General features: G+C 44.1%; 1 protein-coding gene across 2 annotated transcripts in view; it reads right to left on the bottom strand.

Annotated features, from left to right (window-relative positions):
* Positions 1-24086, bottom strand: part of SLC15A2 (solute carrier family 15 member 2) — a 59813-nt gene that overhangs the window by 30907 nt on the left and 4820 nt on the right. Inside the window, exons 2-8 of one of the 2 annotated variants that reach the window (XM_030580773.1) lie at positions 19460-19506; positions 15483-15570; positions 13679-13820; positions 11537-11629; positions 10352-10451; positions 5035-5125; positions 2078-2155 (exon numbers count right to left, since the gene is read on the bottom strand). In XM_030580773.1, coding sequence (XP_030436633.1) covers positions 2078-2155; positions 5035-5125; positions 10352-10451; positions 11537-11629; positions 13679-13820; positions 15483-15570; positions 19460-19506 — 639 coding nt within the window. Of the gene's footprint in view, positions 1-2077; positions 2156-5034; positions 5126-10351; positions 10452-11536; positions 11630-13678; positions 13821-15482; positions 15571-19459; positions 19622-24086 lie in introns of those variants that run through there. The other variant, XM_030580772.1, reaches the window with a different exon arrangement.

Genomic DNA, 24086 nt, shown 5'->3' on the forward strand with positions numbered 1-24086 from the left:
TGCAAGTCAGTTTTCCCAGGCTATTGATACCCTGCTAGAACTATTTGTCATATACGTGTGTAGGAAACATCCGGTAGTCTCTTAAACTGATTGGAACAAACCTTGTGGGAAAATGGGCCGCTTCTCAGAGCCAGTGACCATGCACTTTTTGAAATCAATTGCTGTCACATTAATCGTTGGCTCATTATCTTTTTCTAGTGTCCTGTTCTGTTCTCTTTGCTGGAGGCTCTCCAGAAAGATGCCATGTTCATTATCTCTGGAAGAGTGAATTTCCAGGTCACTGATGTTACGGCTAAGCCAATATTTTTTGAAAACTGCATGATCTCTTGGACTGTTAATTAAACTAACAATCTGGAAGAGAACTCACACAATGCAGTGACGAAAACTCTTGAGCGCGGCATAATAAGGGGAATGAATGGGACTTGTTCTCAACGGTCGTTAACAATTTTAAAAGAGAAACAAACAAGTCAGTGTTTCTATTGGTCACTGAGGAATGGCAACAGAAACGCAGCCAGCATTTGCTATTTTATAAGGCCTATAAGAGACATATGTTGGCAATAATATGATGTGGCTAAAGTGTTGAATTTGGGAAGCTATGTGCCTGAGACTGAGGAATCGTAATGTACAGTATTCTTAGGCTGTAACAGTAATTGAACGAGCAATCACAGCCAATCAAAGCAAGGCAGTTGCTCTAGTCTCGGTTAACCCTCCTGTGGGAATCTCTGGATTGTGAGTAGGTCATGAAGCAAACATTGGATACAAAGTTGAGATGGCCCTGAGCTGCAAACTGTGTGAGTTTGAGGCAGAAACACTGTGATCAGCTTCCATCCCACACATTGGGGAGTCTATTGTGACAGATATGGTAATTTCCTGAAATATGTTTGGACTATCTTACTGTACTACGTGTATGTATCGTTGTGGGCCAGAGATTGTATGTAGTTCCCTGTGGGAGGGTGACCGCAGCCCCTCCAGGAACTAAGAACAGTGTGTGTGGTGGGGTGTTGGCAAATTCACTCAGGTTGGAACATCCCCAAAGACGTCCCACTACCTGGAGAGGCTTGTACATACTAGTTCAGACCGGATTCTCCAGAGTCCAACAGACAAAGAAAGGACCTTTAGATAAACAGCCTGAGTTTAAACTAACTCAGAGCTTTCTTTCTGAGTCAGCAGACAGACAAGCCCTTCCCTCCAAGGAGGGCCCCAATCCTTCTTGGGAAGGATTGGAAGAACTTTGGCCTACAGAGACCCCATAAGACTGATGGGTGGCCTCTGGTTAGCTTTTAGCATGCATCTAGGAACTCTATTTATATCTATGTTTTTGCTGAAATGCTTTCACCTCAAGAATAAATGTGCTTGCTTAGAAAGAGCTACATGCTAACTTATAACAGCTGGCAATTCCACTGTTCATAGATTTCAGAAAGAAATAAAAGTATAGACACCAGTCTGTTTAGGCAGTCTGGCTTGCTGGAAATATCTTAGTGTAGGCAGGGAACTGTGCCACCTGGAAAAACCCCAGCCAGGAGGGAGAGACTGGTGACAGCTGAGGAGTCAGCAGCCTAGAGTGAGTGCCCTTGGTGGACCATGAAGGGGAAATCCAGGTGCAATTGCCCTGAACTGAGAGACCTAGGACTGCATATTGTGGTGGCCCCAGAGGCCAAATTTGCTCAAGGACAAAGTTACAAACCACCGCACTGGGACATTTGCTTTGCAGCCTCTCGAAGCAGAATCATATGAGGCCATCATATTGTGAGATACACCTCACAGCATCAGCAGATAAGTGTCACAACATGGCACACGCTGCAGAAAGGCCATGATGTGACAGCCACTAATCTGAACTGCCATTTTATAGGACATAGCCAGGCCCATCCTGTGAAAGTGACAACAGGTGGCAAGACAACTCCTTGCATAGGGGGCTCAGCGGAACAGAAGATGTGGATTGTCCTGCTAGTAGGGTTTTGTGCAAGGAAGTTCGACACTTCCTTTGTTCTCTGTGCAGCAGGGGAGGAGAGGTGTACTGGGCAGTGAGAGGAAGCCTCCTGAATGGAACATTCTAAATATTGTGATTGTTTCCACTTACCCAGGGCTATAACCATGAGTGCTGCTGGGACACCGAAAGCCAAGGCATAGCAATCTCCTCCGAAGCATTTCACATCCCCTAAAAGAGATCATCATCAAAGCATCTCATTTCACCATGTTTAAATTCAACGCATGCTCCCCACCCTGACTCCTCCACTGCGACCTCTGCTGAAGCAGTCACCTCTCTCAGCTCTCCACTTGTGCAGCGGGTTTCAACATTGTGCACCCAACCCACTTAAAACAAGCGTGCTGGGTCTCCACTGATGGTGGCAGTTTGGAAGCAGAACTGGCACAGCAGCCTCTTCCAACTACAGCAACGGTGAAAGGGGCCAGTCCTAACCACGCTATTGCGACGAGCAGTAGCAGATGCTGCATGGGGCAGAGGGTGCTGCTACTAAAGCAGGGAGTAGCAGCAGGGTCAGAGGAAGCAGGGGAGGGCCCCCTGAGTGGATAAAAAAAGCCCTGCATAAAATAAACTGATCATTTTACATTTATTTTAATAGGCTTGGGTAATCAGTACAGTGGTTCTCCACCATTTGGGGGCATCTTATCTCACTTTTATCTCTGTAATCAGGAGTAGCCAGGGTGAAGCCATTGGTATACCAGGGTAGGTGAGATCACAGAATCAGACCCTAAGATTTCAGCTGTATGAACCAACTCCCTCTGTATTCTATTGACTTGTGTCCCGCTGCCTGGCCCCAAGGGAAATAGCCTGCTCCAAACCCCAGTCCTGTGATAACTCATAATGAAAGTAGCATTGTGAGAATGGGGAATGGAGCAGTTCATGCTACAGTACAGTGTGGGAACATAGCACAGAGTTGTACCACGACCCAGCACAGCTCCATTCCTGTGGGTGCCTGAAGAACCAATCCCAAACAGAGATTCAGTAGTATGATCTGCACACCAATGGTTAGAAACTACTGCTATTCGTACACTCGATAGTAAATAAATGTGGTTTAAAAACCCACATAGCTAAAGCAAAACAGGAAACCACTGAGCGAAACCTCCGGTCATTATTGTGTATTATTCATGTGCAAAGACACAGTCAGTTTCAAAGTTGTGTGTGTCTATCATTTATCTGGCCACTTTCCAAAGAATTAGCTGAAATCCAATAAACCAAACAGTGACACTCTAACATGTACATTTAACTTGTGACATACAGCATGGGCAGAAACGGTTGGATTTTGCCATCTAAATCCACATATTCAACATGAAGCTGCCAAGTTTCAAAGGAATTGCTTCTCTCTCCTCTTCAGGAATCGCAGAAAATGATTAGAAAACCTACACCTTCCTTTATACTCTCACTCTCCAGTTTGGTTTGATGTTCCAATGCACTGACATAGAGTAAAAGTTTTAAGGGAACTGGATTTTCATCCACCCACAGAACAAATTTAGCAACAGCCTCTTAGCGCCGAAATGTTGACATGGGTAAGAGAGAGAGAGAGAGTTGTAGTTTGTCTTTTGCTGTGTGCTTTGGCACGAATATAGCGGACACACACACCTCTAACTCCAGGAAACAAGCAGGATATTAAAATAATCACTCAGAAGAAAACCTTCTGGAAGATGTCAGAAAAAATTGCTATTGAATGTGCCAGGTATCTCAGTTTATGGGACACTGCCCTCTTCTCTGTATGTTTGCATATTTATAGATACGGCCCTACCAAATTCACGGTCCATTTTGGTCAATTTCACAGTCATAGGATTTTAAAAGTAGTAAATTTCATGATTTCAGCTATTTAAAATCTGAAATTTCATGGTGTAATTGTAGGGGTCCTGACCCAAAAGGTGTTGTGTGTGTGTATGTGTTGTGGGGATGTCACAGGATTGTTGTAGTGGGGGTTGCAGTACTGCTATTCTTACTTCTGTACTGCTGCTGTTGGCAGAACTGCTTTCAGAGCTGGACAGCTGGAGAGTGGCTGCTGCTGGCCAGGAGCTCAGCTCTGAAGGCAGAATCACTGCCAGCAGCAATGCAGAAGTAAAGTTGGTATTGCATGGTATTGCCACCCTTACTTCTGCACTGTAGCGGCGTGCTGCCTTCAGAGCTGGGCACCAGGCCAACAGCCACCGCTGTCTGGCTGCCCAGCTCTGAAGGCAGCGCAGAAGTAAGGGTGGCAATACCATAAATACCCCTGTGTGACCCCCTTTTTAGGTCAAGACTCCCCATTTGAGAAAAGCTGATCTCCCCTGTGAAATCTGTACAGTATATGGTAAAAGCACACAAAAGATCAGATTTCGCCATCCGTGATGTGTTTTTCATGGCTGTGAATTTGGTAGGGCCCTATTTATAAGGTGCCAGTCACTAAGGTATCTGGGCACTGAAATACAGTGACGTAAGTGCTGCAAGACTCAGAACAAAAATGGGTTCTGCACAATGGGTGGAATGCAAAATAGGCCTTAAATAAGGCATAGGCCTTGTGCGGGTCCTCAAAACAAGCCACTCTAGGCCATGACCTGCAACCTGATCCACGCAGGCTGAGCTTTATGCCTGTCTGGAGTCCCACTGAAGCGAGCGGGGCTCTGCATGAGAGCAGGGGTCAGTTTGCAGAACTGGAGCCCTAGGCAGCACTGCTAAAGTAAACTAGAATTAAAGCCTACAAGGAGTAGGGTCAGATCAATCATTATCAATGTGTTACCTATGGGCTGCAGAATATGCCAATCCCACATTAGCAGGGAGATGGCCTGATGGGTCTTCTCCATCTCTAAATTTTCGATTCTATGACTCAGGCTGGCTTTAAAGAAAATAAACACAGCCTGTAGCATGGTATGTCTGACTCTTCTGCTAGTTTCCATAAATCTGTTATGCAGCTTCAGCAGGATTAACAAGGCATACATTCAACACCCTGGTCACTCAGAAGATAATGTAATCTCTGACATTCAATCATTATAAGAACCTAACCATCCATAGCAGAACAGTCACAGTGCAGCTAATTTAGTGGTTCATTCTCAATCAACACTGACCTCTCAATACAGGAGTAACAAATGTGGAGATCAAACTTCCCGCATTAATAGCTAGATAGAAGACTGAAAAGAATTTGCTCCTTTCTTTGGCCTAAAACGAGACAAGGTAACATCAATATCACGGACAAAGCGCAGCATTGGATTTGCAAACGGAACACTATCAATGCTCTTGTTAGGAGGGCTGGGTTAATATTGACACATGGTGCATAAAATACAAGCTAAAGGCAGGCAAACCAGCTTGCTTTTAGGTGATGGGATAGGTTCACACAAATTAGTTCATGTTACTGAAAAGCACTTTGGGTCTCTTGGCATTTTGGAGGAAAAGCTGCTGCTCTGTAGCTGTCAGGAAGTTGGAGGGGGTAAGTGTTTACTTATTCGGAACAAGTAGCTTGATTCAGATTCTCTGTCACCTAATTCAATCCAATTTGGCAGCGCTTGACAGCTTGTCATTTGTTCCCATGTCCTGGCTTTTTTTTCCTCAATAGAAACAGAAACCTATGCATTTTGAGGAGCTTGCAATGACAGCACAAATGAGACAGTGTGTGTGAAAGAGACTGATCTGCTGGAGAGCCTGGGAGGAGAAGCTAAGAATTACGAAACTGAGTGTTGTGATGATTTAACCAGCCTCAAACAAATAGGATCCATTAAACCAGGGGATCTGCTGCTTTGTGGTTTCACCAACCATTGCTACCCTTAGAGGAGTCATGGGGGCTACTGCGGCCTGTGCGGGAAAGGTGCTTTGGTCTCTGGTCTCTGCAGCGAAGTGAAGAAAGTGAAGAGCCAACTGCTTGGACTGTTCACTGATCTCCTGGATTTGGCCCCTACAGATGGTTTAGGCCTTGTCAGTGCCAGCCAATCTAGCCTGCATATTGTTAGTGAATGGTTCATCTAGGAGTAAGGACCAATGAACCTTTATTCAGATAACTGCCCTTGTAGTTCATGTATTTGGTTAATGGTAAACAGTGCCGGATTCTATTAAGTCCATATTGCTATTTTTAGCTCTCGCAATCTATTTCAGTTAGTTAATAATCTTCAGAGCTAGTCTATATAGTTAAAATATTACACTTTTCTAGTCACCCTACCCCTGTGAGGTACTTATAGTTACAAGGGGCTGAGGGACCCAGCACCGATCCACCTGCAATAGCAGGCAACACTTTTACAATGGGATAAAGATGGGGTGGAAGATTACTTCTCTGCTCACTTGGGTTCTAAGTTCTCAGACCACACCTTTAACCCTTTGTATTTGAATGCCACTGCATTTTTTTATTTGTTTAGCAGGATTCAAATCCATGACCTTTGACATCATAAAACTGCTGAGCCATAGAGCCCTCTGGATGAGAAAGTTTTAGGGCTTGTCTACATCAGAAAGTTGCAGCGCTGGTGAGGGAGTTACAGCGCTGCAACTTAGGAGGTGTACACATCTGCAGGGCACCACCAGCGCTGCAACTCCCTGTTTGCAGCGCTGGCCGTACTCCCGTTTTGTCTCGGGTGTGGAGGATCCAGCGCTGGTGATCCAGCGCTGGTAATCAAGTATAGACACTTACCAGCGCTTTTCTTGACCTCCGTGGAATAAGCAGGTATCCCAGCATACCTGAGGAAGCCTCTGGTAATCAAGCTGGTCTCCTTCCCCGGCTTGCTCTCGCGTTCCCCGAACCCCGAGCAAGCAGGTCTCCTTCCCTGAGGTTTGCTGGGTGGTTCCGGGAACGCGAGAGCAAACCGCGGCGAAGCTGGTCTCCTTTCCCGGTTTGCTCTCTCGTTCCCCGAACCCCCGAGCAAGCAGGTCTCCTTCCCTGCGGTTTGCAGGGTGGTTCGGGGAACGCGAGAGCAAACCGCGGCGAAGCTGGTCTCCTTCCCCGGTTTGCTCTCGCGTTCCCCGAACAAGCAGGTCTCCTTCCCTGCGGTTTGCAGGATGGTTCGGGGAACGCGAGAGCAAACCGCAGCGAAGCTGGTCTCCTTTCCCGGTTTGCTCTCGCGTTCCCCGAACCCCCCTTGAAGCCGCCCAACAGCGCTGCAGTGTGGCCACATCTAACACCACTTGCAGTGCTGGTTGCTGTAAGTGTGGCCACTCTGCAGCACTGGCCCTATACAGCTGTACTAATACAGCTGTAACAACCAGCGCTGCAAAATTTTAGATGTAGACATGGCCTTAGTCTGGTCTCCTCTTTCACTTCCCAGTATGCAAAGGGTAGCTTGAAAGGAACAGCCAAAGAAAGCTCACTCAGGCTCTGCCGGTTTTGAACACAAAATATCGCATTGAATAAAAACTGGTGCCATGGGTAAACTAAGAGCATTGGTGGCAATGACAGTTTAGGCTTTGAAAGAGGAGCTAAGAGCAATTTTAACAAATACAAATAACATTCACCTCATTGTGGGCCGGTTTCTGAGAGAGAACCTCTGTGAAATTAGTAAGGCACTTTCAGATCTTGGATGTTAATGAAAGGGGGTGGAATTGTGTCTTTAGATATAACGGGGTGAAATCAAATAGACTGAATAGCAGGGAAAATATCTTAATGGAGAGATCGCTTTGATCATGCAAGAATCTCCCAAAAGAAGTGTGATAGACCATTTGCTTGAGACATTTAAAATGAGACTGAACAAAGCTCTGGGAAATATGTAGGCAGGCAGGTGGATGAACAAAATGACCATATGGTCTTTCCATGTGTAAATTTAACTATATATAATGTCTACTAGATTAGCAAAAAAGATAAACATTAATACTTGTAATTTAAATAGCACAGAAGTAGAAGTGCCTTACAAGTACCCGCAACTTAAACCCTCACAAAACCTTTGAAAACACTTAACAGATAGGTAAACTGAGGCACAGAGTGGGTCAGTATCTTGCCCAAAGTCACATTTGTATCTGAAACAGGAGTAGAATGCAGGAGTCCTGACCCTCAATTCCTTGTTCTAATCACCAGATAAAAATTGTGCTTCTTGCACATGATATTGCAAACAGATTGCTTTTTGTAATAACATGATTATTTTACCAGCACGTGGCTATTTTGTAAAGAGAACAGTGATTTGTAAAGAATTTTGGTCATCACATTTCACACGTTTACAGATTTCAACGACTTCAAAAAATGATCTGAATGCCAGAAGTGTGAACATAAAAAATGACCTAGCAATTTTTATATTACACTCATTAGAAAAATATATCCTTCCTTGCTTTCTTAATCTTTGCAGCAGACATATGTTCATATCATGATTTGGATTAGCAAATTCTGAAAAAGGTACCATTCATGATCATCCTGATCTCCCTAGCAACAGGAAAATAAAGAAACAAAGAAATGGTTTTCAGTATTATACAAAGCATAACACATTGTTTGAAAGCAGAATAATAATGCATAGAAGCTTTTGCATTTACACAAAATCTTGCCAATCTGATTTTGTTCAGCTATATTTAGTCTGGACAACCAGTTGTCTACAGACAAAAATGCTTGGAGAGGAAATTTCCTGCAAATAAATCTTTTTTTTGGGGGGGTGTGTTCTACCTTACCTGCAGCTCTGAGCCAGTGGCCCCTATAATTGTTCATGGAAGCACTGCCCAAAACATGGCAGGTCCAAGGACAATTATATTCATAAAGTTCTTTGAAGAAAACATGTGTTCAGTATTAGGGATTAAATTCAGGTTTGGTGTAAGTAGCTGACACCCTAGTGACATCAGTGCAATTCTGCCCACTGGTACCTCAGAACTGAATTTGTCTCTAGATAAAAAACTTTTCAGCGTCCCCATGAGGTAATTAAAGGAAGGTTACTTATCAGAGTTGCAGGAGCACTCTGGTTATATAATCTCTGCAGGTCCTCACTTAGATAAATAGGGATCTGCAGAGGCAGTTTTATGTATGTAGAAATATTACTATCTCCACCATTTTACATATGGAGAAACTAAATCAGTGATCTCAAGTACTTGCTGAAGGTCACAGGAGTCAGTATAGTTGGGTGGGAACCAGACTTTTTATTTTGCAGGAAATTTCATGATTTTAAAATGTCTTCTACTCCAAAATGGGGGTGAAGGAATCTAAATTGCTCACAAAATGGAATTCTGGGGGGGAAAAAAAACATTTCATTCCAACAAAATGAGAAAGTTTTGTTCTTATTTTGACTTTTTAAATTTTATATTCTGTGATATAATAGAAAACTTTTTAAAAATGAAACACAAAGTAGTTTCAAAAGAGAAAATCAAAATGGAATTTGAAAATGTCAATTCTGTAAAATTGCCACAAAAAGCATTTAATTTCAAGTCAATTTGACATTAATCTGAGTCTGCATGAACTGCTTTGGTGCCTCATGGGAGTTGTAGTTTGGGTACATCATGCTCCTGTACTCTTCTACAGGCTGGGCTCCCTGGCTGGACTACATATCCGATGACACACTAGTCTCCCCTCCAACTGAGCCATTTTGGTTCATCATGGGAGTCCCCTGACTGTGGTGCATCATGGGAGATGCAGTCTGGCTAGAGATCCCAGCCCAGAGGGGAGAATGGCAGCACAAAGCACCTGGACTACAGTGCTCATGAGGCACTACAATAACTAAGCTAAAATGAAACATTGCGCTGTTTCCAAATTGAAAATTTTCAGAACGTTCTGTTCTGTGAAAAATTTAGATATTTTGACTTTTTACCCTGATTTGGTTCCAAAACAAATGTCAACATATTGGAATTACCCCTAGGATAGAAATTCTGATTTCCAATCAGCTCTAATAAACAAGGAAGCAACTGGTTGGATGGAAAATGTCAATGAACACCTAGAATCTTCAGTCAGCAGTGCTGGTGATGTGGTAGGTAGCATTCTCCTGTCTGGCTTAGTATGAACCAGTGTTGCTAAGGATCACAAAGCCAATGAAAGTGCTGCCTTTTGGATAAGATATAAAGCTGAGGTGCTCAACACTTGCCGTCATTAAAGAGGCAATTTCACACATATAGAGGTAACAATTTTGGTGTCTTCCAACTCAGGAAACAATCTGTCTACCTACTTCTCCCCTGTGCCCCAGTTTTAATCAAATATAATATTTTTCTTTTCTTAGTGCCCCCAAATTATTATTTTGTGCAGCTACATGTTAGTGACAGAGTTACTGAGTTGGCTCAGAGGCAGCAGCAGTTCAGTGGTGACTGAAGCTTTACCTCTCTCAAGGCTGTTGTGAGGGACCATTAACTAATGTTTGTGAAGTGCTTTGAGATTCAAGGCAGAACAGTGAAGTACTATAATCTCTCTTTCCCAAGGCAGAGCATGCTTTCATTTGATTGTAGTTTGATCACGTCATATACCTCCCCGTACACTGATACACCAGACACTGCATAGTTTAGAAAATAAAATCTTACATGTTCTTCTTCAAACTGGTCCCCACCAAAGGCAGCCACACAGGGTTTGATACCTCCCGTTCCAAGGGCAATCAAAGCCAGGCCAAGCATGGACAGAACCCTTCAAATAGGGAGGAAAAACTTCAGCACAGAACCCCTTTAGGATAAAGCAGAGCACTCTAGCTACATCTTAAACCAGATGTGTCATTTATTAATCTGCACATAGGCTGTGAGTGAAGAGCAAGCTGAGATGGGCTAGGAACAAAAGAATTATCCCCAACCCCATCCCAAACCATCAAAACATAAACCGAACCATTGCTTTCGGAGTGTTGGATAAACTCAATTAACTGTCGTTTTCTTGCATTTCTGAGTATCAACCAGGTATGAAAGTAGAAGTACAGAGATGCATGAGAAAGTCAGTTTCTGGTCCAGCTGGAAGCAGGAAGTACCAGAGGTCAAGAGAGAGAGTGAACTTTTTCTTGTAAGATTTTCAGGCCAGATGTGCCAGCGGAAAAGGTTTTGATCAGCATCACTTTTGGGTACTTTCTGCACCCAAACTCCTAACCTAGTGAGATCCATACATTGCTAACTGCAATCAGACAGTGGCCTTCCAGAATGCTTCCCAGCTAGCTTTAAAATACATGGGGTTGGACGGATCCAGGGAACTTAGAAAGGTGTCTAGTAAATCTGATGTTGTTTTGCCTGTTGTGCACATTTTCTGAGCTGTGCCCAGCTAGCAGTTTATCAGACATGCCAAGAAGCGAGTTGGGGAACTGTACTGGAGAGAAGACTGATTGAAGCTCTGGAGGGAGAGAAGAGAGATGCACTGAAGAACAGATAGGTTCCTTAAGTTGTGGTCCTGCCAACCTGTTTTGGAAATGTGCTCAAACTGATGATTTCATGCTCCACTGACAGACACACACAAAGTTGTTTGCACTTTCCCTAAACTTCACCCACATCATTCTGCCTGAATTTTTCTTAGCTGGTCTCGAGACTGGCCATTATCTCTAGTACAAGTTATCTGCTTGGTTTACAATTATGAAGCTGCATAAACTACAGGATGTATATGAATAAAAGCATCTTGGGCAAATCCCAAAGGCTGGTGGCCTGACAAAGGAAAGACACTATTAGAGATGTCTATTTGGGAGCTGTATAAATGAATAACCAAAATAATGTATCAAAACACCAGTTCGAAGACTTACTTACACATGAACAACCTGGTTTCCCACAGTTGGTATCGCACCAACAGACTTTATCACGTGGCCAATCACATAAACAATGGAGAGGTAGATAATCGTCCTAAGAAAGAAAACAGTAGCAGCTGAATACTTGTCGGGTAATTTATGACCTGCAAACAGAATGCATGTCTGCATTTCCTGATACAGTGGGATTGCTTGACATTTGCACTGGTAACTGGCCAGTCCACAGCATAGGCAACTCCCAGGCCTGTAACTTCTGTGTCAGCATTGAAAGTGTCATAGGAAAGAGATAGGCAAATGGGTTCAGATGGTGGGGTTAAAATTAACAGAGAGGGACAGACATTGCTTTGTGCACACACAGATCTCCAGGTGGAATTAACTAACCATGTTCCAATTCATAATGTTGTTTCAGGTGGTTATCCAGGTCATATTTAGTTGATTAACACACACAGGCATTTGCCAGCTCACCTGCCAAATGAATGCGTACTTTGGAGGGTGCATATTGTATGCTCATACACTCCAAAGAGTTATGTCGTATCTGCGTTTCAGGCAGATGTTTTTAAGAGCAGCATTGACAGATGCAGTGGTTAGGATAACACAGTGTGATGAAAGCACTCTGATGATCCCATTCTAACAGCAGCTGAGGCTCCAGAAGACAACTTGTGATCCAATGGTCACAACAAAAGTTAGGAACCAGAGCAGCCCTGAATGCGTTCAAATCCCAATTGACTCAGCTAATTCCTAGGGATGTAAGAATTGCCAGATGGGATCAGACTGATCTAGTCCAGCAGACTGTCTTCATTAGTGGCCAGTATCAGCTGCTTAGGCAATAACCCTGCAATAGGCAGCTAGGGCATAACCGCCCCGGGGAAAGTTTCCTCTGAACTCCTACTACTTAAGAGATCTGCTTGAGGGTTTATATCCTTCAGGTCACTGACACCCTTGTATATCAGTGAACTCAGCTACTAAACTTGAGTAACCAAGCTGCAAAATAAAACCTCCCATGTTACTTTGTTTGTTTGAATGGACAAGGGAGTTTGGAAGCTGGATTTTAGCGTAAGGGAAGAGGATGTTGGCGGCCTGTTGAGAACATGCTAGCAGAAAGAGGGATCCAAACTGGTTTTCTCTTGTTCAGAACCTTGTTTCTAGGACAGCATGAAGTGGGAAGTCCATGCTCAGTTCTGGAAAAAAGGGAGATCTTCATGTTGTTTTTGAGAAGACAATATGGTCTAGACATCAGAACACAAGACTAGGAAGAAGAACTCCTGGATCCTTATCTCCACCTCTGCCACTGACCTTGGGCAAGTCACATGTTAACCTCTAGGAGTCTTGTGGCACCTTAATGACTAACAAATTTATTACAGCATAAGCTTTTGTGTGCTATGACCCACTTCTTCAGATGTATGGAGTGAAAATTACAGTAGGCAGGCATAAATATACAGCACAAGAAAAGATGGGAGTTACCTTACCAAGCCCGGGGGAGGGGCCGGGGAGGGAGTCAATGATTCAGTCAGGGTGGATGTGTCCCATTCCCAACAGCTGACAAGGTGGTGTGAATGTTAACACAGTAAAAATTATTTTTTGTAGTGCTAATGATGCCAGTTGCATCAGGGTGGATGACCCATACTCAACAGTTGATGGGAGATTACGTCTTGTAGTGACCCAGCGATTCCCAGACTTTATTCAGGTCTAATTTGATGGTGTCAAGTTTGCAAATGTACCTCAGATTCCTCACCTGTAAATTGGCAAAATAATGGTTGCGTACCTCAGAGGGGACTTATGGGATTTAATTTGTTAATCATTGTAAATCATTTATTGAGCCTCAGATGGAAGAGAAATACAGAGCATTATTAAAAGTAGTGCTCCAGCATCTTCTCTCTCTCTCCCTCGGTTTTTATACCATGCCTACCACCGTGCTCTACAGGTACCTTGAGGCTCATGGGGTATCTTTGAATCCTGTGCCTCATCCCATAATACTGTGCCACCATAATACACACATCATGATTCCCCACATGCGAGTGCTGAAGCACTTCTTTTATGGCAGCCCTGAAAACGACAGGCTTCGGCAAGCATATAAGCTGTTCACTCCTTATTGGATGGGTAAAGCTGGTGGTTTGTATATTTGAACTAAAGAGGTTTCCTTCCTTACTTGAATTTTCCCAGCCATGTGTCAGCGATGAGAGCTCCAATGACAGGTGTGAAATAACACAGGCCTGAAAAGGCATGGTATATGGTGGTGGATAAGTTGTCATCCCAGTGGAGGAAATTGAGAAAATACAAAGTCAGCACAGCTTGAAAAAAAGGAAACAAACAAAACAGGTCAGATAATCCATACACACAACCAGGCAGGTGAACAAGGTGCGTTAAATCACTGTGACTAAGATCAACTGAATTGTTTGTATAAGACTATGATGCACACAATGGCATGGAAAGATTTAAAAGTCTTGGACTCATCTTTGTGACTTTTCTTTCCCGGCCTGTCTTGCGGTCAGGTATCATTACACTTCTCATTAGATCCCTTTCATACTATAGTAGTAGGGTCCCTGGCTAAGATCAACTCCAGTACCTCCATATTTAATATCATGAGTCCCTCCTACATGAACTAAAGGAACAAGTCATCATCTTGAGCACAGATGCTGACTTATAAACTCCTTAACATAGTCCAGCTTTTGGGGGGGGGGGGGACAAAGACCCACATTCTGCCAGTGTGCAGTACACTCCCCCTCTGCCTGAGGACACTTGCCCTGAGCATCAGTGATCCACAGCAGTTCAGTAGTTTCATGTGGACAGTGAGGTGACATGTAATGTGCCTGTTTTCTTTTATGAGGCTGATCCTGAGTTCAGCTGGGGCTTTGTCTTATACAAGGACAGGATCTGGATGTCTGTCACCTGAACGTGTTCAGTAAGGGTGATACTCACTCCTTTTGGGTAAGGCTGGCATAAAGATAGGCAGGAGGTTTAAAACCACAGGGAAAGGGTAGCATGGTGGGCAGTTAGGGTGGAATAGCCATGTGGTAGATCTCCATATTATCCTGTGCAGCAACCAATGTGCAAGGTCAGTTTAAAGGGAGACCAGGAACGGGCTACAGGATTTGCGTTTATACAGATCCAGCTGCTTAGAAACCTACAGAAGCATGTGGAACAGAAGCAGCTGCTTCATCAGCCTATGGGCTGGAACAGGGGCTGCCAAAGATTGTGCTGTACCCTGTAAGCAAAGGTGACCCGAGGAGGCAGTGTTGGGATCAGGTTAAGACTAGGGCTCATTTTGCTACCGTATCAAGGATTAAGATTTGGATCAGAATTCATTATTGCCCACAAATCTGCAAATGGCAGATCCCATATGGCAAGGCTGTCCTGAAATCAGCTGATATTTGATCGTGGAAATCTAGCGAGATCAATGAATCTCTGAGACTGCAACCTCACGGGGAGGTTCCAGCTATATCAGATAGAAGCCCCCTTCCCAGTCTGGCATCTGATCTGAAACCAAACCTGTAGGTGCAAATGTGGATCCATGGTTTCAAATCTGACCCTCCCACCCACTGAAACTGGAAGGGGTTCTGACTGGCTAGTCTGGTTTCAGGCCCCCTCTATTTGGAAGTGTATCGATGTCCTGAGTGCATACCGGGACATATTTTTCTGCCAGCCCGATCCTAATCTCTGATTTTACACAAGCAAGTTTTGGGTGAGCATGCCCTTGCCCACATAGTTTCCTACATTGCTCGTGTAAATGCAATAAGTGCACACACAAATCAGTTTATGGACCAACTCAGAAACCACGGGAAAACCTGATCCAGGATGCACATGGGGTTTCAATTAGTTAAACTGATACTTTGAAGAACTCTCTCTGAGTCAATGTGCAGTACAGCAATGGGCATATATTTGAAGACAACAGACCAGGGTGAGGGGGACCCTGCCAAGAAAAGCAAAGCAGGGTTATTAGATACACCGTGTACCTTTCATGCCATAGTAGGAGAAGCGCTCGCAGAACTCGTTCACCACGATGAAGGCAATGCTGAGCGGGTAGTTGGTGCCACATAGTTTCTATGAGAAACAAATAGGAACATGCTGGCTTTGTGAAAAGCAATGGTCCCAGCAACGTCTTCCCATGCTATATGATGTCACGGATGAGTCCAATCTAAAATCCCACAGCCAAACACCCCAAATACCAAGGAGATTAACATCCACATCCCAGCCATGTAGTTCTGGCACCCCATTATCACCACACACTAACATCAACTCCCCAAATGGTATTGAGGATCTGGTGCTTGCAATATTTGTGACAATAGTTCAGGGCTTTGCAGTTTCCATCCTACTGTCAGAGATGGCAGACAGCAAGGAGGGCTGTGTGAGCTCGTGGGATTTTTTAAAAAGTCATGAAAATGATGGGGTATGGATGACATGGGATGGAGAAAATTGCATGCTGAGAACTTGCTCCCAGTTATCTTTGCATGATTCGTTTCTGCACTACCATGCATTGCCAAAACTTCCCCAAAGACAGTGCAGTTGCAAATTGCACACTGGGATACCTACACATGGTGCACCGCACTATGCAGAGACACAAGTACTCCTGGTGAGTACCTGTAGAAGCCAAGTAGCCATGCACATGAGTGATATATTAACTGCAGTGACTTTATGCCAACATAACTTGTGTCAGCCAAAGTCCGTAGTGCAGACACGGCCTGATTTGTGGGTAAGGCTCCGTGTCTGTCACTGAGGTCGTGGAAGTCATGGATTCCGTGACTTTCCTTGACCTCCATGACTTCTGCAGTGCCAGTGTGGCTGACCCCTGAGCCACCCAAGCAGCTGGCTTCAGGGCCAGATGCTCAGGTGGCTCCGGGGACAGCCACACTGGCACACCTGCTGCTCAGGTGGCCCCTGGCAGCCGTCCCAAGGTGGCTGGAGCAGCCATGGTCTGCTGGCCCCTGCAGCGGTCCCCAGGCAGCCCGCTGGAGAAGCTGCAGTCCACTGGCCCCAGCAGCGGTCCCCAGGTGGCCGGCTGGAGCAGCCGCACTCTGCTGGCCCCAAGAGCTAGTGCCGATGGCCCCAAGCATCCCTCCAAGATTTTGTCACAGGTATTTTTAGTAAAAATCATGGACAGGTCATGGGCCGTGAATTTTTGTTTATTGCCAAGACCTGTCCATGATTTTTACTAAAAATACCCATCACTAAATCATAGCCTACTCATGGGTGGTGTTTGTGTTTTTAATCTCTTAAAGAGCCATATTATGGGGCCAAAATGACATGAGATCTGGTCTTCCCAGTAGATTTTAGCTCCTGAAGGATGGAAATACTGATTTCCTCTTTTTTCAGCCTCAAAAATGGCTCCCAAAATGCAAATACAGATGCCAAAATAGATGTTTATTCAAGCATGCCCAAATATTGAGGCATTTTGGGTTTATTTTAATTCCTGGAGTGACAGAATATTTTAACCTCAAATACCAGTGTAACAATACTTTTTCTTTTTCTTTTTTTTTGGCCAGGAATGTACAAGAACAATGAAAGACTGTATGAGTGAATTAAAAAAGAATAAAAAATTAAACCTTCAAGAATTTAACCCCATTTGTCTAAACACAAATATTTTGGTGCATCATTTCAAACACATTTTTCATCTCTTATTTATGGGATAAAGACTTCAGCCATCATACCTGTTTCTTCAGAAACCTTCTGACCATGTGCCCAGGTTGAGCAACTGTTATTAATGTTATTTACTATTTACTCTGTAGCTATAAAGTCTGGAATACAGTTTGTATGCAAAATCCTACACAAGGTGGCTTAATTTCTCAGATTTGTGCACTAGCACCCCTTGTTAATTAACACCCAAAGCATAAAAACTTGTAAATATTGCAAGTGTAGATGCACGCCCAGGTGCACACACATACACATTCACACCCCAGAGTGTAATGTCTGCCTTTCTCCAACAAGTTGTACGTAATCAAGAAAAAGCAGAGAAAGGGAAGTATGCAATTCTGTCTTATTTTGCAAACAGAAATAAAAGTACACTACATGAACATTTCTGCCTATCCAAAAATTTGCAAGAGAGTCCTGATTTTCACAGTCCTGTGTGGCTAGTGTGCAGAAAATTTAAAAAGTTACAAATTTAGGGCCCAATTCTGCAGAGGCTTATTGCCACATGTAGCGATTACTGCCCACTGAAAGTCAAATTGCACTTCTCACATCAGTGGTCACTAACAGAGCTGTGACTTTTTGGTTCTCTGGTTATTTGGAAAAAATTGGGGTGAAGGGTGGAATTGCTTCAGGTCAACCAGAAATAAAGTCTCTGACAAATCAAAAAAAATCCTTTTGGGGCATGCAGTGTTTTGTTTGACTTGAAGCAAAACATTTCCTTTCGTTTTGAAGGATTTTTTCATTTTCTAATTTTTTTATATAAAATTGAAGTAAATTTCAATGTGAAAAGTCATTGTGCATCAAAGAAATCAAAATGTTTTGTTTCAAACAAAACAAACATTTCAAATGAAACAAAACATTTTGATTTTTTAGAGGAAAAAAATCATCTTTTCTTCCAACCAAAACAATGGCAAATTCAAAATGGATTTGTAAAATGTTTTCGTCACCCTGACTGCATTTTTTAGTGAAAAAAAGTTTCATCTGAAAAACTTCGCCCAGCTGTAACTACGAACGCTGCGTGTAGCAATTGTCTGCAGTATCGGGTCTTTAGTTTTGGCTTCAGCATCATGATGTGGCAATGTTGTGTTGCGAGGAACCAATGAAGTGATATCTTCCCAAACTGATGTTGCATCAGCATGTGATGTCATCTAGGAAGCAGGAGGCGGCAGCATAAAACCAAAGGCAGGCTTGACAGTTAAGAAATGCTGAGTCGTTGTCCCAGCTCTATCACTGACTTGCTCTGTGGCCTTGGGGCAAAACTTTTAAACTTGGGTATCTAAAATTAGACAACTTAATCCATACTTAGGACAGCTTCTGCCACACTTACTGACACTGAGTAGTAGCACTTGACTCTGCAACTAGTCCCATTGAAATCAGTGGTGCTGCTCTTGGAGTAATGAGCTCCTCAAAAGTATACAGAGGTGGAAGAATCTGTTCCCTAAATAAGGGCATAATTTGCAGAACTGTTGAGCACTCACAGATCCCAAGGAAGTTGACCCTTGTCACCTTTGAAAATCAGATCCCATATGAAGGTGTCTGTATATTGATTTAGGGCCCAGATCCTCAAAAGTATGTTATAGGTGCCTAACTCCCATTGGCTCTAGAATTAAAAGGAAATATTCCCATTTACAAGCACAAAATAGCAGCTGTTTTTATGGGCCGCAGAAGTCAGGTCCAGAAAAAGCGAACTTCGGGCTCAGTGGAAGCATGACAAAATGCACAGGTCTCAATCGCTGGATGAGAACTAGCCTGAGAGGCAGCACACATGTCAAAGCTCCATGGCGAGAAAATGATTTGCTAGATCTGCCTTTAAATCTCAGCTGAAGATTTTAACCAGAGCCTCTCACTCTGGAGACGGAGCACTGGAATGTGCGGCAATGGCCAGTGCTAGCATCACATCTGTTTCACTGCTCAGCAGCATCTGGAAACTGCCTCTGTAGTGGCTTTACGACAAACTGTGCAAATAAATAGGCCCACTCCGGAGCCCCTACACTCCTCCCTGCCCTCCAAATCTTCACTTCAAAGGAACTATTCTGCAAGAGAAGGAGTCTCCAGGAAAAAGGCAGGAATCAAAGCTACATTTCCCAAAGAATCTGACAGCTCATTTCCCCCCATAAACTGCCCTTTCTTAATTTAATCAGGTTAGCAGAGGGGATTTTGAGTTTTTAATGCTAATTCCAGTCCAAGGCAAGACGGAGTGTCTATCTGCAGGCACAGCACGACAAGGGAAGGAACAGAGCAATCCTGCACGGTTTGGAGTGAACAAAACAGAAAGCAAAAAAAGGAAGCCCGATGTAATACTCACCGGGGATTTTTTCTGAGAAGAGAAACCTCCTCTGGGGGGATCATCTCCTGCAGGAATAAAAGTGAATACAGTTTCCTTGGATTTGTTTTTCTGAAAAGCGTTCGTCTCCCTTTTCGCCTCGCCTGACACCATGGTATGTAGCTGTTCTCAGTTGACTGGAAGACTTCCAACCACAGGACTTGGAGTTTGATTCAGTTAAGTTAACCCTAATCAAGCACATTTCTGCACTGGTGGGGATGATACTAGGAATGACAACAACAGAGCTGTTGTAGTAGCTCATCCTAAATCACTAATGGATTTGGGTTCTCAGCACTTTGCATTGTTTGTTTGGCACTCCCCTGGCTATCGTGCATGAACTAGCCCGACAAAGAACCGTGTGCCACAGAGATATGTTCCCAAGAACAAATGCCAGATCCAAACACCTCTGGAGCCTGTTGAAGCTCAGATTTAGGAGCAAAGTTTGCATCTCAGACCAGTCTCAGTAATAACAGATTTGCATCTGATGAAGTGGGTATTCACCCACGAAAGCTCATGCTCCAATACATCTGTTAGTCTATAAAGTGCCACAGGACTCTTTGCTGCTTTAACAGATTTATTAAATTCTTTCCAGAGCTAACAGGTGGACTGGAGAAAAGTACCATATGGATAGCACAGTGACAACATAAAAGATATTACCTCATCCACCTTGTCTTTCTAACAAGCTACCTGTGGGTTATACTTGTGGGGTCCACCTCTGCTGCACCTTTCAGACCATAGCCCTGATGGGTTCCTGAACCCCATTAAATAAGTCCCACTCTACTCTCAGCATATAGATACACTTGATATTTTCCCCACATTCAGCTCCCCACAGCAATCCTGCAATCCCCTGTAGAACCATTTAATTTGCTGCCCTCACACAGATCCCTCCCCCATACTCCACCAGGACAGCCCCAAGTGGACCCCCCAATTCACTGCCCCTTTTCCCCCTGAGAGAAGGCCTAAATCCCTCCCCCTGTAGAAACCCTTCAGCAAGTTCATTCTGGAGGCCTCCTGATGTGCTCCCCATGGTGCTGAATGACTCCTGCATGGTGCAGTGATCCCTTGATTCCCACAGAAGATGATGGGAGTTAAAGGTGCTCAGCTCCTTGCAGGACTGGACCAATAGACACCCAATGCCCTTTGCCTATATACGCCCCTCCCCCTAAATCTTCTGCAAGGGACTCTGTGGAGCTCTGTTCCACAAAATATATCCCTGATGCATTGGCCACACTTGCAATACTGCCGGCCATAAAGCCCCATATCCATTCCCTCCTGGAATTTCCCATCTTGCATTTCCACACCCACCAAGGCTCCCTGAAGAGCTCCTGTCCCCCCTTCCCCAAGATCCATGACTGTCTAGAGACACCTAGGTCTGACCATTACCATCTTGTATACGGACAACCAGACACTTGCCCAACACGAGCACAGGAAAACTGCCTTTTGATCATAAAGGGAAGCCCCACCAATTTCTTGCTGGCTTTACCCCTTGCACCTTAATCATCGGGAAGAACACATCTTCTCTTGTGAAGCAGACCAGCACAGGTTAACTTCAACGCACTAGCTGAGAAGGTGGTCCGGTCAGAATCTGGCCACCTCTGTGCAAGATACACTGCATTGGTGGGGATGCAGCACCCCTAGCTGCTGGCACAGCTGTGAGGAAAGATCTCCTGTCCTCACTTTTGGATGCTTATGCTGACTCCATAATACTGCAGGCCTGTCTCCTGATTATTAATCGTCACAATACCTTACATGCCTGCACAGTAGAGCCTTTCATTTGAGGGTCGCAGAGCATATACAGCGGATCATTAATTTAGTCTCCTGTGAGGTGGGTAATATTATCCCCATTTCACAGATGAGGAGACTGAAGCACAGAGAGAGAGAGACTTATGCACAGTCACCCTGTGAGTCAGTCACTAGACCTAAATGTCCATTTGAAATATCTCTCTTGATAATTATGAGTCGGATCCAGTGCTCACTGAAGTCAATGGAAAGACCCACTGTCTTCAGTGAGCATTGCATCAGGACCTAGCTGCTTTTCTGCTGTATCATCAGGCAGCCCTGCCACAGAAGACTCTGGTCTTCCACCAATGCACAGGTTTGCAGTGGGAACTCCAGCAGCAAATGAGCTAGATCAGTAATAAAAACAGGATGGAAAATGTGGGACTGGACTCCCATCCTGCTAGCACAATGAGATGCTTTGATTTTTCCACAGTCTTGCACCTACTGATCCTGAGCACATGAACAACCCCAGGGCTGCCAAGAGTGGGTTTGAGCACCGGTGAAAATTTTTGGGGGGCCCCCCAGCAAGGGCGGACCAGCTAAACAGGGCTGTGTCATAAACAGATAGTTAAGGGTTAATGTCTCTTTTACCTGTAAAGGGTTAACAAACAGGGAACCAAACACATGACCAGGGGACCAATCAGGAGACAAGATACTTTCAAATCTCGGTGGAGGGAAGCCTTTGTTTGTGTTTTTTTGGGTTTTGCTTTGTTCTCTCTGGGCTCTGAGAGTGACCACACGTACCTACAGGCTCTCTAATCTTCTATTCCAATTTTGTAAGTATAAAGGTAGAAAGGCGGTATAGTCTTTTTATTTGTTTTCCTTTATGTGCAAATGTGTATTTGGTTGGAAGTATTTTAAATTGTATTTCTATTGGAGGAGGCTGTTTCTCCAATTTCTTAAGCTGACAGACCCTGTAACTTTTTAGCATCTAAATTGCAGAGATAGACCTTTTACTTTTTTTCTTTCTTTTTATTAAAAGTTTTGCTTAAGACCTGTCTGATTTTTTCCCCTTGTTGAGGCTCAAGGGAATTGAGTCTGTACTTAAGAGGGAAGGAGAAGGGAGGGGAAGGGTGGAATCCCTTTGTTTTAGATTCACAGAGTGTGAATCTGTCTCTCTCCCCAGGAGACCTAAATTTCTCTGCGTTGTGATTCAAGGGGTTTGAATCACAGTAATCTTCCAGGGTAACCCAGGGAGGGGAAGGCTGACAAAGGCAACGGTGAGGAAAGGGGTTTACTTTCCTTGTGTTAAGATCCAGGGGGTCTGGGTTTTGGGGGTCCCCAGGGAAGGTTTTGGGGGGACTAGAGTGTATCAGGCACTCGAATTCCTGATTGGTGGCAGCTTATCAGATCTAAGCAGGTAATTAAGCTCAGGGGAATTCATGCTAGTACCCCAGTTTCTGGACTCTAATGTTCAGATTGGGGAAAGGTACTATGACAGGCTGACAAAGCCAGGGAAGCCAGGCCCTGGGCCCGCTGGGCCCCAGTAATTTGTACCAGCTCCCTCGCCTCTCGTTGGCCGTGAACAACCCCATGCTTTACATAAGATAAGTGATTTACTTAGAACCAGTAAGAAAACTTGTATCAGGTAATGGGCTTAGTATACAACTTACCAAAAGCATTGCAAAGATATTTACACAATTAATGACCAACAGAGATTAGCAGACAGAAGTGGGGAAAAATTCATACCACCAGCAATCAGTGTTATTTTGTTTTACAGGATGCTGAAAATGAGGCTTGGTTTACACCTAAAACTTTTACCGTATAGTGAAAAAAAACCACACCCCCCCCTAGCAATAGAGCTATGTTGACAAAGTCCTCCATGTAGACACAGCTATGCTGACAGAAGAGCGCTTCTGTTGGCATTGCCAATGTCATTCAAGGAGGTGATGTTCCTACAGCAGCAGAAAAACTCCTCCTTTCATTGTCTGACATTGCATCTACACATGGTGCTAAGCCAACCTGCTTGTGCTGAAATAGGCTCTGTAGTGTAGATGAGCCCTGATTCTGCAGAATTAAGAGAATAAACCTGAAAATAGCTAAAATAAGGGGAGAGGCAAATGAATACAAAATAAGACTTGATCATCTATGGTTGTTGCAAACGCCTTAAATTCTGTTAAGCTGATTCTCCGGTTAGTTACAACTGTGTCAGTAAAGAGGAATTCAAGAGACGGCAATGGAGTGACACTGGTCTTAAACCAGTGCAAGTAAAATTATAATCAGACTCAAGACTTTGTACATTTTAAGATGGTTCAATGAGCCAGTATTTGGATCTGGACCCAGATTAATTTAATGGTAGACTAGGGGGTTGGGTTGGTTTCATTGATGTCAAAAATCTCATGAGCTGTTCCTACAGATCTCAGCCCCAAATGGCTGTCTCAGAAGCCTTCTGCTGTAGTGGGACTTGCGAGATCAGCTGTTTTGTTGGTCTTCTCTGAATTCCTTCCAATTGCCAAAAAAGGGCTGAGAACTGAATTCAGCATTCCAGGCTCAGTCTTACCATCAGGGCCATCCTTAGGCACCCGCAGGATACGGGGCTGCACAGGGCACCTGAAAATTTGGGGCACCACTGGGTCTTAGTGGCCACTCTTCTGGATTTCCTATCCCTGTTCTGACCCTTCCGGCAGGCTCCCACAGCCGGCTGCTGCAGCCTGGTGATTCTTATTCCGGAGGGGATCTAGTAACTTAAAAGTGAAAAGGCCTTCCGGTGTGCCAGATCTATTAGCACAACACTGAAACTGTTACAGAGTCATTCAAGTGGTCATGAAGCCATTTAACAGGCATTTGCCAACCCCCAGGTATATAATCAAGTGTTTACTCAGAACATGTT

This window comes from Gopherus evgoodei, chromosome 11 (genome assembly GCF_007399415.2).
Source record: "Gopherus evgoodei ecotype Sinaloan lineage chromosome 11, rGopEvg1_v1.p, whole genome shotgun sequence".
Lineage (NCBI taxonomy): Eukaryota > Metazoa > Chordata > Testudines > Testudinidae > Gopherus > Gopherus evgoodei.